We start from the raw sequence: 16345 nt of genomic DNA on the forward strand, positions 1-16345 counted from the left end.
GAGACAAGGAACCTATAAAGTTGAGTCTCTTTTCTGTTGGCCATCTACCTCTAGGCATGTGGCATACCCTTAAGAATAGTATATTTGCCCAGTGAAACTTCCTGGGAGAAAACTAATTTTCCTTTCCAAATGCTTATTAACTGGAGATATCTGAGTTAGGGATGGGGACATGTGTCTAATTCTTTTTTCAGCTATAGGACTCCATCTGGTTCAGACTCTGTGTATTCATGTGTGTCTCTCTTCTTGATCTAGAGGGCCTTATTTTTGTGTGTCCTCCATACCCTATGGCTTTTACACTCTTTCAATTTTCTCTACTTCAGGGTTCCTTTATCCCTACAGGGAAGGATAAAGGAGCCTTGAGGTAGACATCTTAATTAGGACTGAGTGTTCAAAAGTTTCTCACTCTCTATATTTTCTGACTGTGGGTCTCTGTATTTGTTCCCATCTACTGGAGGAGAAAGCTTCTCTGATGATATCTGATCAAGGAGTTTATCTATAAGTGTAACAGAATGTCATTGGGAGACATGTTTTGCTACCTTCTTTTAGTAGATCACTGGTATTATTTTGAAACTAGGCCACTGGGCTATCTTGTCTCAGGTTCTTGGCCACTTGAGAAGTGTTTGCCATAAGTTCAATTTTATATAAAAGACACGTTTAACAGTCAAATTTCCATATATTCTTATGCTGAGGAGCTCCTCCTTATCTAATAATTTTAGTTTCAACTCTTCAGTTAAGTTTGTAAGCCACACGAATCATCACAGATATTTCATTGACAGTTGGTTAGTTAAAATTTTATCTCATCAGCTAAATTTTTATTCAGTCATTTGGCATAATATTGAAATTATATACAAAATGGAAAATAACCATTTCTGCTTTTATGGAGACTTTGTAGACCCATGTGAAAAAATTCATGAAAATCTTGCCACTAGGGACATTTTAAGTTTTCTCTAAGACAATATAGTATTTCATAAATAAATATCACTAAATACTTTGGTATAAAATTCTATCTGATACAAATAAAAATTAATAATTTGCCATAATGTCAGTTTTAAGATTTATATCGTTTGCAAAGTCAGTGAAAGGTCAGAGTCAAGAGGTGCTCCTCCCCATACAAATCGATCTCCTGCTGCTTCCTTCACATCCTTGTTCCTCAGGCTGTAAATCAGAGGGTTCAGCATGGGGATGATCAAGGTGTAAAACACAGCAGAGACTTTTTCCTGCTCCATAGAGTACTGAGAACTTGGCTGGATATAGCTAAAAGCCACAGAGCCATAAAATAATGTCACAGCTGTCAGGTGTGAGGCACAAGTAGAAAAGGCTTTGTGCCTCCCCTCTACTGAGCGGATTCTCAGAATGGCAACGATAATGTGGCTATAGGATACAATGATGATGATAAAAGTGAAAATAGCAATCACTCCAGAGAAGACCAAAAGCAGCATCTCATTGATGTGTGCATCAGAACAGGAAAGCTTCAAAAGAGGAGGAATGTCACAGAAGAAGTGATTCACAACGTTTGGACCACAGAAGTCCAGTCTGAGTAGACCTATTGTGTGTGTCAGGGAATTAATGAGGCCACCCAAGTAACATGCAAGAACCATCTGAGTGCAGACGCTGTGAGTCATAATTACTGTATACATTAATGGGTTTGTGATTGCCACATAGCGATCATAAGCCATCATAGAGAGGAGTATACCTTCTGTGGTTACATAAACTGCAAAAAAGAAACTCTGCAGAACACAAGCAAAGAATGTACTAGACTTGTGTTCTGATAGGAAATTGATCAGCATTTTAGGAGCAAAGACCGTAGAGTAGCAGATGTCACAGAAAGAGAGATTACTAAGGAAGAAATACATTGGGGTATGAAGTTGGGCATTCAGCCAGATCAAGATAATCATTCCCCAATTACCTACAAGAATGACAAGATAAATTAGACTGAATAGCAAGAAGAGGGGAATCTCCCAATTAGGATTTTCTGTTAAGCCAACCAGTATGAATTCCTTCACAATCGTATGATTCCAAATTGCCATGGTAGTGTAGTCTACAGTTCCTTGTTACAAAATAATATCATGAGACTTAAATGAATAATAAATAAATAGAAGGATTTCCTCCAGGATCTGATAGCCATCATCGTGTGAGACACTGAGAGGTTGCCCTATGACAGATGAAACAAAGAAAGAAACTTCAGCAGTAGCCCATATGTGTGCTACAAAATCTATACACTGAGACTCAAACGGTTGCAATTCACATTATTGTATTCCCTGTTATCAATTATCACAGAACAAGAAAGGATTGAAAAAAAAACCTCTCTCATGTTACAAAGCTCTTAGTTGGTAGAATTGACTACTGAATATTTACAGGGTGGTACACAAGTTCTGTCTGATTATTTAATATCTACCAGCATTCAGCTTAGTTGGAATATAAGTTTGCTACAATCTCATGACAATGGAAATTTCAACATCCTGTGGATAGCCATTTCAAATTATTTCATTTCCAGTTAACCTAAAAACACCAATTTCATTCAATACCACTCCCAACCTCCTTTCCAAATACCTCCATTCAAATATGTCCTTACCCTCTGCTTGGATCTCTGACACATGAGATCAATGCCATCTAGCACAGGGAATCTGAGCCAGGACATAAAGATAGATAAATGTTTTTGTCTGTTCTTTGTTTTAAGAATGACAAGTGTCATTTTATATGACAATTCTTCCCTTCACTTTTTGTTCATTTTTTTGTATTCTGCTAGTATTGTTCTCAGTATTAAACACAATACAACAATCCAGAACATTCATTGTGAAGAGAAACTAAATTGTGAGAAACACCAAAACTTGCAATTGTCTATATATTCTCTTTACAGAATGATGAAGTACAACTTCACATACCTTCTTTTGAAATGATACATTTTCAGTTCAATAATAGGTAAGTTAAATATCAGAGAATTAAATTATACACATACTCTCTAACATAGACAACAAATATTCATCACTTACCATTATAGGCCTGTATATTTCTTTTGAAATAACAGATCACTTAAATCAGCAACTTAATGTTTTCAAGCAGATGATGTCCTGTTAGAAAATAAACAAGTGTTGTTATAAGTAACTACCATATAAAAATTAAAATAGGACAAAGAATAGAAGGAAATGCTCATTGTTATAATATAAGTGGTATTAATTTTCCATTTTTCTTGAAGTTACTACAGCAGTTTGCTGAAAAATTGGCTGAAAGTAACTAGGATTCATTCACTTCTAGTTTGAAAGTCCGAAGCACAATGCTATTTGAATTTCTGGGTGGAACAACACAGGTACAAGGTCACACTGCTGCTAGAGGCTGGAAGAGAGGAAGCACTTTGTCACCCAATGTCCCCTTTTGAGCTTCTAAAGCTCCTGTCTGTAGTAACTAACCCCCTTTTTAAATGAAACAGCAATATTGTGCTTTTGTCTTTCATTACTGTGCCTTCCTTCTTTCTCAGTCAAAAGAACACTTGAATTACATATAATTCCTACTCTCATAATCCAAGCTATGTTTTGTCTTTCGTGATCTTTCTCTGACTTACATGTAAACAATCTGTTTTCCCATATGAGGTGGTATATGTGGATCCCAGAGATTCAGATTTAATGAAGACTAGGAATTGTTATTCAGTCTGTTACATGTGAGATACTGAAGAAGGCTGCTACATAAAATTCACTATTAGAATAAAATGATCAAGTGATTTAATGAGATATATGGGTGTGTCAAAAAAGTGTTCCAAGAAGAGAATGCAGCATGTTTAAAACCTAAAGTAGAACTGTGTGGGGTAGGAAGGCTTATAAATATTCCTAAATGACAAAAAAAAAGCAAGGATGAATGCTAAGGAATAAAAGATATTATTTCTCTGGCCACAGAAATGTGGTTGAAACCTCTCAATGAGATGGGCAAAATGTATGCACAAGATATCACAGTAAGTGAACTCCATATTTCATTCTTACCAAAGTATTTACCTTTTTTCACAACTTTCATTTTAGCATTTTTACATTTGTATTGCTTATACAAAAGTAATTTTGTAGAAAATGAATCTTGTTCTCTCTTATATTACTGTTCTAATCAACTCCTGTATTGAATTTTATGGTAATATAAATTCCTCTGGTTTTTATGAAACAGGTTTGTATCTTATTACATATAGTATTTTACAACCTATTTAGTATTCAAAGAACATGTCCTCTATTTAAGAAAGCATAGGAGACATTTGATACATCAAGGAAACAATTTGGTACCTCACATTTACCAGACAGGATATAGGTAACCCCTCATACTGATTCATACTAATGGATATTGGGGTATCAAGATTGAAACGATAACTCTATAAGCACAAGCCAACCCATTTACAACTGGGAAAGTACCTTAGTCCCTGTCTATGTTCCAGATTCATGGCCTTTGGAAGAAGTATAAATCTGATTTCATTATCCTAGGTATAATTGAAAGCATCAAATATTTTTAAAATATTTATCTAATTTTTGATATTATAATGTAATTTGATTACTTCCCCCTTTCCTTTCTTCTCTCCAAACCATCTTATATCCTCATGCTTGCTTTCTTTCAAATTCATGGCTTCTTTTTTCATTGATTGTCATTATATTCATATATGTGTATATATGCACAAATACATATATTCCTAAATACATATATACAAGCTGCTCAAACTATATAAATTTACACTCACTCTCTTGAAAAATTACATTTATCTTGAAACATTATTTCCAAATAAAGATCCAGGACATCAGAATTTGCATGATATTCTCATTCATTACCAAATAAATATATATAAAATTGGTGGCCAGTTTGATTGTCTCTGAGTTTTCAAATTGAGCTTAAAATGATTATTTCACTGATGATCACAAGGATGAAGAGAGGAAAGGAGGAAATCAAATGTGATGGAATTAACTTTCAATTACATTTGTGGCATTATTCACCAAGCACAGAAAAGTATCACCTTCTGTCCACATATGGTTTGCATCTAAGATGTTACAATTGTAACTAGAATATAAGTGTATCTAGAGATTAAATTCATGTTTTTTTCTGCACTTAAGACTGCCATCTAGATGGGAAAAAAAGTTGACTTACAATGCTAACTACTGTGAGTATTCTGCTCTCAAAACTTTTATTCCTAAAGATATTCAAATTTTGTTTTTCACCCTCTATATAATAAGGCTGATGTATCATCACAAATCATCCTGTTCAAATGAACAGAAAATTCTTTTCAAGTCATTTTTGTGATTCCAAGAAAACAACCATAATGCATGGTCATCAATTAACAGGGATACAGTGAGAGTAGTTATAACTTTTAAATGTTTTTTTTTTTCACTACAGTTAAAAAAGAAACCCAACAAAAGCATATCAAAAGAGCTAATGATTATCAAAATTTTGCTACCTTCATACACAGGGAAAGAGCTGTTCACAAAAAGAAACATATTACCTCAAAGATATCCATGTCACAAGAGGTACCCCACCTCTGACATTGTCTTAAGGGCCAGGAACCAGAGGCTGGAGAGCTCACAGACCCAGGATAGAACCAATCACATTTGGAAAAGAAAAGTCTTAATGGTATTCTGCTATACTTGCAGACAGGAACCTCATATAAAATTGTCATCAGAGAAGTATCATGCAACAACTAATGGAAACAGAGGCAGACAGAGAGCCACAAACAAAGTTTAGGTGGAGTTTTGGAAATTCTGCAGAAGAGTGGGAGGAAGGATTGTAGGAGCCAGAGGGGTCAAGTACACCAGAAGAAAACACACAGAATCAACTAACCTGGACTCATAGGGGCTCTCAGAGTCTGAACCAACAACAAGGGAGCTGCATGGAACTGACCTAGGCTCTCTGCTTTATGGTTGTGTAGCTTGGTGTTCTTGTGGGACTCCTAACAGTGAACGACTGTCTGTGGCTCTTCTGTCTGCTTTTAGGACCCCTTTTGTCCTACTGGGTTGCCTCTTCCAGCCTTAGTATGAGGAGAGGTACTTAGTTTTATTGCAACTTGATATGCCTTGGTCGGTTGATATCCCTTGGAGACCTGCACTTTTCTGAAAGAAGGGAAGGAGGATTAGACAGGTGGTGGTGAGAGGGGAGGTGGGGCAGGAGAGAACAGGAAGGGGAGATGGAAGGCAAATTATGGTTGAGATTTAGTATATGAGATAAGAAAAAACTTTTAAAGTGAATTTACTTTAAAGGTATACATGTATGATTATTATTGTGTCATTCATGTTTTAGACCTGAATAAAACTGGTATTTTATTGTACATGAAATGTTACATATGTACACTCAAAATTATTTGAATTTGTGTTTATAGATGCATATATAGTTTAAGAAAGTACATACTGACTGGTTTATAATTAAAAATTTAAAGACAAATAAAGTAAAATATCACAAAACATTTATGGAATTATAAAAATTGGACATTGAGAATAAATCTACATTTAAACCTTAAAATCAACATAAATAGAATCAATAGAAATGAGATAAAACTACAAATCAAATATCAACCTTAAAGTCAGCATGTCATGGTGAAGAACAGAGCTGCTGCGGCAAAGATTCTAGCTCTTTTAAAATCAGAACTTAAAATAAAAACATGCACCAAGATGAAAAACAAATGGAAAAAAAGTATAAAATAATAAATAATTTTTAAATGTTTTTATTGAAATCCTTAAAGAAATACAGGTTGAAATTATTTTGAGGTGCTATTATTTTATTAAATTAATGGAAAATACATATATTATATACTAATTACAATTCTAAAACATTTTAATTTTTAAATTTGCTTAAGTGTGAAAATATCTTTAAGGTACTATATGAATATAGTATTTAATAATAAAAACATAATTGTGCTTACCATATGCAAGAAAATTTAATATAATCATAATGTAAATTTGTAAGCATTATATAAATAATACTCTTGTCTATGAGATGTGGAGGACTGAAAGGTAAACTAGAACATAATATTCAATGTGTTGATTCTCCATTTGGACAATTGGCAATCAGCTTCCATTAGTGTTCAGAAAAAAATAGAAAATATCAAAATCTTGAAGTAGAAACAGCCCTTCCTTACTTTCAACTCATCAAAGCTTGAACGAACAACACATCTGCTGTAGAAGACGTGGCTTTCACAAGTCTTTAAGGACTTATTATTTGGAACAAGGTTGCTAATGATAGTCTCTACTCTACTGGGGACAGGATCTATAGCTACTTCTGTGTATATATGTCTCAATTGTCCACAATTGAGTCATTAGCATCCTTCTTGTCTCTTGAGTCTGAAACTAATCAGAGAGCTATCAAGCCTTCTGATGTCTGTTCAATGGACACACGTCTCTTAATGAATGAAGAAAAGAAATGATATCCTTCATAAATAGTATTTTTAAATCAGCTGGAATTTTCTCTAAATTCATGCATCTTCCTATAATGTTCAATAAAGACAAAGAACACAACAGCAGAAGTTGAGAAAAAGGATGTTTCAGTCAGATATAAGCCCTGACTTACCTATAAATAAAATAAATCCTTTCAGCCTCATGTTGCTTTTGGCCATTGTTTTTATCATAGCAAAATAATAAAAACTAGAACACCAAGATCATAATTATCTCTTGTTTTTTTTATGCAGCACAATGTGATCCAAACCCAGACAACCACTGTGTATCACGAACTACAAATTTAAAACTAAAATAAATAAGAACAGAATGCTTCACAAAATGCAGGAAATGATTCAGTATTATGCCATGAAATGGTGCTTCATATTTACAATTACTTGACTAGAACTTGAAAACTTTACATTATTGCTCAATTTAATATTTTATTACCTAGCTCTTCCTATATAGAACTATACATTTATTTGTTTAGTTAGTCCTTTAGCAAAGTAGTTTATTTACATTTCTGCATTAATCATCATGTTCATCTGAGAAATTTTATATCTTTCTAACTTTGGTTATTATTATAGTTTGTTGTCAAGTAATTGTGTAAAGATCAGGATGGTGAATATACTGTCATGTTTAGTACAATTTATAATTTGGTTGTAGAATTGCTGACATGAATTATGAAGATTCATCATAGGATTGGAATATTATATTGTTAATAAGCTGTACATGATATTGACAGCTCTAGATTAGTAAAGATTTAAAAAAATAGAGCAATGGTCAGTCAGAAAACTATTTGCCACACAAACATGACAAATTCAATCTGATCTCCAGTACCCACAGAAAAGATTGGCATGGTGGCTTGTTTCTGTAATCACAGACCTAAAGAGGTGGAGACAAGAGAATCACTGAGGATGGTGAGTCAGCCTGTGTGGTTGAATTGGGATATCCCTACACTCAGTAAGAGAAAAAAATAAGGTGGGGTTCAACGGAAAGAAACACCCAACATCAATCCTTGGCCTTCATATGCACATGCAAACAGGTGAATATGGTTCTGTATACAATACAAATACATGAACACACAGAGACATACATATAAACACACACACACACACACACACACACACACACAAACAATATTGGACTTTGTAGGTTTCAAATATATAAATGAACTTTATCAAATTAATGTAAAACTGAAGGTTAGATCTCAGTAGTTTTCTTCATATTTTATTCACTTGACACCTAAAACATATTCAGAAAGTCATATTTATGAAAACATACAGATGAAATATTGCTCTGCACAGAAGATGTTATGGTGAGTGTCAAAGTGACTCAATGAAGTAGGATATGAAACATAAAATTTATTGATTGGTTTTATTCACCCATTTATCTTAATGAACTTTTAAATGTAGCAGTTATCTTTTCAGATGACTAACATGAATAAGTAAAATCAGTATGTTCAGTTAAAAAATTAATTACCTTCAACCAGTAAAGCATGGTATATCAAACCAACAACTAATATTGTTCCAAGACAACATATGTGTTTGTTATTTCTATGTAAGTAGAGTAGTATAAACATTAGTCAGAATAATTACACAATAGGAATAATAAGCCTTCTCTTTTGGAAAGATGAAAGTTAAGTTACCTCTGCTTAAAAATGGAATGAGCCAGGTGGTGGCGAACACCTTTAATTCCAGCACCCAGGAAACAGAAACAAGCAGATCTCATGAGTTTGATGCCAGCTTGGTCTACAAAGTGAGTTTTAGGACAGCCAGGCTTATAAAGAAAACCTTGCCTTGAAAAAAAAAAGCATGGCTTTATGCAAAGAAAATCTTGAAGACTCCATGAAATGGAATTTTACTACTGATGAAGCAAGCTGAACTCTCAAGATACATAGTCACTATTAAAAGAAGTATCATTTATGGATACTAGCTGAAAATAACTGGAAAGAGAAGTGAAGGAAAATTCAGTGAGTGGAGAAATGTCTAATTCAATGGAAGAATAAACATTTGTCAATATGTGTTCCTAAAGTAACAAAAAGTGGTAAATTTATAATGTCGTAGAAGTGGTAGCAAGTTAGGCTTCAATTTTTTTTTTTTTTTTTATTCTGGCAAGAAATTCCACCCCAAATCTGAAAAAGCTTTTAAAAACAGGGTTCTAAAGTGGAGCCAAGAGCAGCTTCCTAGTTGTGTTTCTCAGGCAAGTCTTGATACAGAGACGCTGTGGCATAGGTGTACAAGCTTGAGCTACACTATGGTGGTTCACAGCATGTGGGCTTGACCTACAGTCTGGTGGATTCCTACCATAGCACAGAGAGGAATCTCTAAGCCATGCAGCGCACTACAAGGTGGATTTAGCTTTTGCTAGTATAGGGGGAAAAAAAGGTTTCTGGGCTACATGCTGCTGAATGGAGGCATAGACCCACTCTTTCCCAGAGCTGGTGGTGAGCATGGCACCCCCAGAGCTAGTGGTAAATGTACCTCCACCATCCTGGGAAGCTGAGGTGGGCAGAGTCAGCAGCCAAAGCTGCCACTTTGGTCCTAGACATGCTGCAATTTAAAACAATGGTCAGAAGGTATAGAAAAATCATAAAAGAAGAAATATATAGTTTTAAAATAAATCAAAGCCCTTAAAATGAGAATAAATTAATATAAAAAATAAACCACATAAAAATGGAAATTATACAGAGTCTGGATTATACTATCTTTGGGATTTTTAACTGCAAAGAGACATTTGATTGTAGTGGTTACTCAGTTAAACCAATATGTATAATTTAAAGGTATCTTGACTTCAAAATTCATGTCTAAGGATAAGTAGCTTTAGAAAAAGAAGTTCTGCTTTTGATTGCTTCCAGGCTAATATTTGGTTCTCCAAGACTCCCTAAAAGATGAAAACAGCCTCACAGACTACTACAGCCAAGATTTAATTATAATTTTTAATTTTCTGAGATCTTCATAAGATTGTCAGTGCCGTCATTCAGCAGGTTGTAGTTTGAAAAGCTATGCCAGATTCCCAAAATATTATTTACAAATGTTTATTTTTATTTAAAATGGATTAATTATAAATGCAACCTCTTTCTAAAGAAGAAAAGGAGATATAGATATGACAGAATAAAAGGGTAAATTATTGAACCTACTTTTAAAAGGCAACAACTTGTTTGAAATATTTTACATTGCTATGGATTTTAGTTTCTTGATACAAATTTAAAGTTAATTTTGTTATACTGTATGTATATTACTACACTTACTTAAGGTATTAAGTTTATGCAACTCATTTAAAATTATAATGTATAGTTAAGAAATAAAGATTAATCATTAGCCATCTATGATAATCAAACTTACAGTCATGTTACTTAAATTTTCTGGTATACATAGATATATTTCAGTTAGGTAGGTAATCTTCAAACACTTCAAAGACCCACAGTATATGACATTTAAAAACTTAGACATTTCTGGAAAGTGAAACATGTCTGCTCCTGGCAGCACCGATTTACTACAGAGAAGATATTGGGCATTGAATAAACTCCATATGGAGTTTGCTTTTTTATGGTAAAAGTTAGCCATTTGAGGCAAGAAACTGCTCTTTCCTGAACTTCTTGACAATGTGCTATATAAACTGGACATGCAGGACCCATAGGAAATTGACCACTGAACTTTGCCAAATCAAGGCAAGAGGGTCCTTTGGATTCCTGCTTCACAGAAGAAACTGCCAGACATTCTGCAGGACACAGAGGAAAGTGACTGATGAACTTTGCTAATAGGCGAGACAGTCTTTCAAATTTCCTGCTTAACTAAAAAGTCTGCCAGAGACTCTAGGCCTATAGGCTGAAGATGGAAGCCTCAGCATTGCAGAAGAGAGGAAAAAGGTGGCTCAGTGGTTAAGTACGCTGACTGATAGTCCAGAGGCACTTTGGATGACTGCTCAGGCCAGATTCTCTGTCATTTCTAGATTTATGGAATTTGCTTGCAATGTACTTCCTGTTTACTTAGGTTATATTATATCTTTCTGGGGTCTTTAATGTATTTGGAGACTAGATAGTTATAACTATAATTTTCCTTAATTATGATAAAAGATAAATTAGATATGAAATACTAGACTCACAAATATAAAATAGATGATAGATTTTTTTAATTTTGCCAATTACAAATAGACTAGATTTGTAACTGTAATTCTTGCTTGATAACTATTCTAGTATATGTAATATTACTATGTTAGAGTTAAAACTTTCCTTTTTGGTTAGACAGAAAAGGGGAAGTGCTGTGGGATATCTTTCTGTATGATGTGAATATGTGCTGCTCCCATTGGCTAATAAATAAAGCTTCATTGGCCTATGGCAGGGCAGGATGGAGCCAGGCAGGAAAATCCAAGAGAGATAGTGAGAGGAGAAAGGAGAGTAGGAAGAGAAGCCAAACCTCCATCCAAGGAACAACATGTAATGGGACACATTAATAGAATGAATAGAAATGGGTTGAGTTAAGTTATAAGAGCTAGCTAGCAAGAAGCTTAAGCCATAGGCCATATAGTATGTAATTACTATTAAGCCTCTGAGTAACTATTTTAGAAGTGGCTATGAGACAGTGGATGGAAAAGATTCATCCTGACCTTGCGGCTGGGCAGGACCTGAGAAACTTCCCTCTACAGCACACAACACACACACACACACACACACACACACACACACACACACAGGAACTATTGCATTTTAACCACATTCTATTTAATACTTCAAAATCAGTACTTACTCTACCTGTGTATGCATATGACATGTGTTTTCTGGCTACTGAACACAGGGATCTATGCATGGTATGTAACTCTCTCTCTCTCTCTCTCTCTCTCTCTCTCTCTCTCTCTCTCTCTCTCTCTGTGTGTGTGTGTGTGTGTGTGTGTGTGTGTGTGTGTGTGTGTGTGTGAATCATTTAGCTGAGGCAGAAACAGCTAGTACCTAGGATCACAGATATCTATAATAGTCTTTAGACCTTTTGAAATGTCCCTAGGGGATTGTGTTAAATAGTGTTTGAGATGAACTAAGAAACATTGTGAAAACTATTCAAAACTTCTGTTGACTTGGACTCAGATCCAATTACAATTATCCTCAGTTTTAACCATTAAAGTTAAACAATATTTAAGAAATGCAAATAATTCTTGGCAATTTGTCTTTGCTACCATAACACAACCCAGTTTTAAAAGCAGGGAAACTTTTGTCCTCATAACACATATGTATCTGTCTGTGAGTCTGGTGCTTCCTCTGAAATCTTTAACTTGCTTTCACATTTACATTGTAAATCCAAAGAAACCATATCTATATATTTTAGAATTTTTTTTCAGTCTCTTAGCTAATATGGTCTCTTACTTAATATGGGTTCAGAATCTTGAGTATCAAGTACAATTTGAGGGTCAATTGAACATGCAATCTGACTTATTCTAAAGCTTGTTCTAATATTGTCCCTAATAATATACAATGTGTCTTCCTTAAGATACCTTAAAATGTATTTGCTCTTTGCCCATTAATGCTTCTTCATGATTCAGACATGGGTTCCTTCATTTACTGGACTTACTTCTATACCTAAAAATATTATGACAATTCAGTTTATTTGTGATTCTCTTTGTCGTCATTATTATTATTATTATTATTATTATTATTATTATTATTTTGGTTTTTCGAGACAGAGTTTCTCTGTGTAGTTTTGTGCCTTTCCTGGAACTCACTTGGTAGCCCACGGATCGCGGCCACCGAGTGCTGGAAAGCATAGCCACGTCCAGCCTTCTTGATTATTTTATAAACAGATTCATGATAGCTTATAGGGAAAAGGCACTTGTCTCTTAATTAAAGTAGACACAGCCTGATTTGTTGATTTGTCATGGAATAATTAAGGAATAATTCATTTTATTTCCACAAAAATCAAGAAAAGCCAAGGAACACAAGCAGAAATATCAATGTCTCCATGTCCTAAGGAAGAACACATGCTTTTTAAAAATTTTATTAAAAATACACTTTTCTTATATAACATGGTTTAAGATTCTTTCCCTTCATCCTGACAGTTCTTCCTCCTCACTTCCATTCACATCGAGATACACCCTGTTTCTGTCTCTCATTAGAAAACACACAAGCTTCTAAACAATAATGATTAACTATAATATAATGTAGTATATTCTAATAATATAATACAATATGATAACACAAAACCTAAAACATTTTAAATGGACAAAATAAATCAACAGAAAGAAGAGTCCAACAGAAGGAACAAGAATTAGAGACCCTCTTATTTGAACACTCAGGGCTACCATAAAAACACTAGGTACCATTTAATTCTCTCTCTCTCTCTCTCTCTCTCTCTCTCTCTCTCTCTTTCTTTCTTTCTCTCTCTCTCTTTCTCTGTGTGCGTGCGTGTGCGTGTGCGTGTGTGTGTGCATGTACATACACATGCATGTGCATGCACCCACCTGTGAGCTCTGGTACAGAACAGTGCAGGTCCTGTGCATGCTTCTTCAGTCCGTATGTGTTCATATGATCTTTGATTATGTTAATTTAAAAGGCATTGCTTCCTTGGTGTCCTCCATCACTTCTAGCTATTGCAATCTTTCTTCCTTGTCTTCCACAGGATTCTCTGAACCCTGTGAAGGATTTGATGGAGACATCCCATAAAGAGATAAGTGTTCCAAAATCTCTCACTCTCTCCATAGTGTCTGGCTGTGGGTCCCTAAATTCGTTCTCATCTCCTTAAGGAGAAAGCTTCTCTGAGGATGGCTGAGCACAGCACTCATTTATGAGGGTACAGAATGTTAACAGGAGCCTTTTTGGATTGCTACCTTTTTTTCAGAGAACAGCAATATTTAGTCTTACTCTCAGTCCTTCTGTTATCTATTCTCAGCATCTTGTTCAAGTAGGCCAGTGTCAGGCACGGATTCTTTCTTTACTTAAAAAACCCACACAGCAGCCAAACTGCTATCATATTAAACTAAAAAAAAAAAAAAAAAAAAAAAAAAAACCTCCCTTCCTTCTTTCTTTATCTAACAACTTTAGTTCAAACTCTCAGTTAAATTTGTATGTCACAGCAATTGTCACAACAGGTATTTCATAGAAGTTAGTTTAGTTAAAACCTTAACACACAAGCCAGGCAGTGGTGGCACATACCTTTAATCCCAGCACTTGGGAGGCAGAACCAGACAGATCTCTGTGTGTTTGAGCCCAGCCTGGTCTACAGAGTGAGATCCAGAACAGGCACCCAAACTACACAGAAAAACAGTCTTGAAAACAACAACAACAACAAAATCCTTAACACATGAGTTTTATTTTTGTGCAGATAGATACCTCACCATTAAAATTCTATGCAACAGGAAGATAATTATTTAAGCTTTTATGGAGATTTGTAAACCTAAGTGAAAGGATTCATGAAAGCCATCGCCATTAGGGATATTTGAAGTTTTCTCTGAGACAATATAGTATTTCATAAATAATATTTACCAAGATATTTTGGTCTAAAATTCTATATGACCCTTATAAAAGATTAATAATTTTTCATGATGTCAGTTTGAAGATTCAAATCACATTTGCAATACTAGAGAAAGGAGAGAGTCAAGAAGTGCTCCTCCCCATACAAATCCATCTCCCTGCTGCTTCCTTCACATCCTTGTTCCTCAGGCTGTAAATCAGAGGGTTCAGCATGGGGATGATCAAGGTGTAAAACACAGCAGAGACTTTTTCCTGCTCCATAGAGTACTGAGAACTTGGCTGGATATAGCTAAAAGCCACAGAACCATAAAATAATGTCACAGCTGTCAGGTGTGAGGCACAAGTAGAGAAGGCTTTGCGCCTCCCCTCTACTGAGCGGATCCTCAGAATGGCTACGATAATGTGGCTATAGGATACAATGATGATGATAAAAGTGAAAATAGCAATCACTCCAGAGAAGACCAAAAGCAGCATCTCATTGATGTGTGCATCAGAACAGGAAAGCTTCAAAAGAGGAGGAATGTCACAGAAGAAGTGATTCACAACGTTTGGACCACAGAAGTCCAGTCTGAGTAGACCTATTGTGTGTGTCAGGGAATTAATGAGGCCACCCAAGTAACATGCAAGAACCATCTGAGTGCAGACACTGTGAGTCATAATTACTGTATACATTAATGGGTTTGTGATTGCCACATAGCGATCATAAGCCATCATAGACAGGAGAATGACTTCTGTGGTTATGTAAATAGCAAAAATGAAACTCTGCAGAACACAGGCAAAGAATCTACTAGACCTGTGTTCTGAGAAGTAATTGATCAGCATCTTAGGAGCAATGACAGTAGAGTAGCATATATCACAAAATGAAAGGTTACTAAGGAAGAAATACATTGGGGTATGAAGTTGGGCATTCAGCCAGATTAAGATAACCATCCCCCAATTACCCATAAGAATGACAAGATAAATTAGACTGAACAGCAAGAAGAGGGGAACCTTCCAATTGGGATTTTCTGTTAAGCCCATCAGTACGAATTCCTTCACACCCGTATGATTCCACACTCCCATGCCTTCATTGCTCTACAGTTCCTTGTTATAAAATAATATCTTGAGAATTTAATGAATAATAAATAAATAGAAGGATTTCCTCCAGGATCTGATAGCCATCATGCTGTGAGACACTGAGAGTTTACCCTGTGGTAGATGAAGCAAAGAAAGAAATCTCAACAGTAGCAAACATGCATGCTTCAAAGTCTATATACACTGAGACTCAAATGACTGCAGCTTACATTATTGTATTCCCTGTTATCAATTATTACAGAATAGGGAAGGATAAGAAAAGAAAACCTCTCATGTAACAAAGCTCTCACCTGGTAGATATTGAGATTTGAATTTAGAGGGTGGTACACAACTCTGTCTTGTCTCTAATATCTATCAGCCTTCTGCTTAGAAAAAATATAAGCTTGCTACAATCTTGTGACAAGGGAAATTTCAACACCCTGTGGATGACCATTTCAAAGTATTTCAC

The 16345-nt window shown here is 35.1% G+C and overlaps 2 protein-coding genes across 2 annotated transcripts; both read right to left on the reverse strand.

Moving 5' to 3' along the window:
• Positions 1 to 1022: 1022 nt before the first annotated feature.
• LOC114687446 (olfactory receptor 1052-like) lies at positions 1023 to 2121 on the reverse strand. The gene has a single exon (XM_028862098.1). The coding sequence runs from the start codon at positions 2025 to 2027 to the stop codon at positions 1056 to 1058; it is 972 nt and encodes a 323-aa protein (XP_028717931.1). The 5' UTR covers positions 2028 to 2121; the 3' UTR covers positions 1023 to 1055.
• A 12825-nt stretch (positions 2122 to 14946) lies between these two features.
• On the reverse strand, positions 14947 to 15885 carry LOC114687451 (olfactory receptor 1052-like). The gene has a single exon (XM_028862103.1). The coding sequence runs from the start codon at positions 15883 to 15885 to the stop codon at positions 14947 to 14949; it is 939 nt and encodes a 312-aa protein (XP_028717936.1).
• Positions 15886 to 16345: the final 460 nt, after the last annotated feature.

The sequence above is a fragment of the Peromyscus leucopus genome, chromosome 4 (assembly GCF_004664715.2).
Source record: "Peromyscus leucopus breed LL Stock chromosome 4, UCI_PerLeu_2.1, whole genome shotgun sequence".
Classification (NCBI taxonomy): domain Eukaryota; kingdom Metazoa; phylum Chordata; class Mammalia; order Rodentia; family Cricetidae; genus Peromyscus; species Peromyscus leucopus.

Excerpts from the sequence above, each read along its gene's own strand:
- LOC114687446 (XM_028862098.1), bottom strand. The coding sequence starts at position 2,027 with ATGGCAATTTGGAATCATACGATTGTGAAGGAATTCATACTGGTTGGC.
- LOC114687451 (XM_028862103.1), bottom strand. The coding sequence starts at position 15,885 with ATGGGAGTGTGGAATCATACGGGTGTGAAGGAATTCGTACTGATGGGC.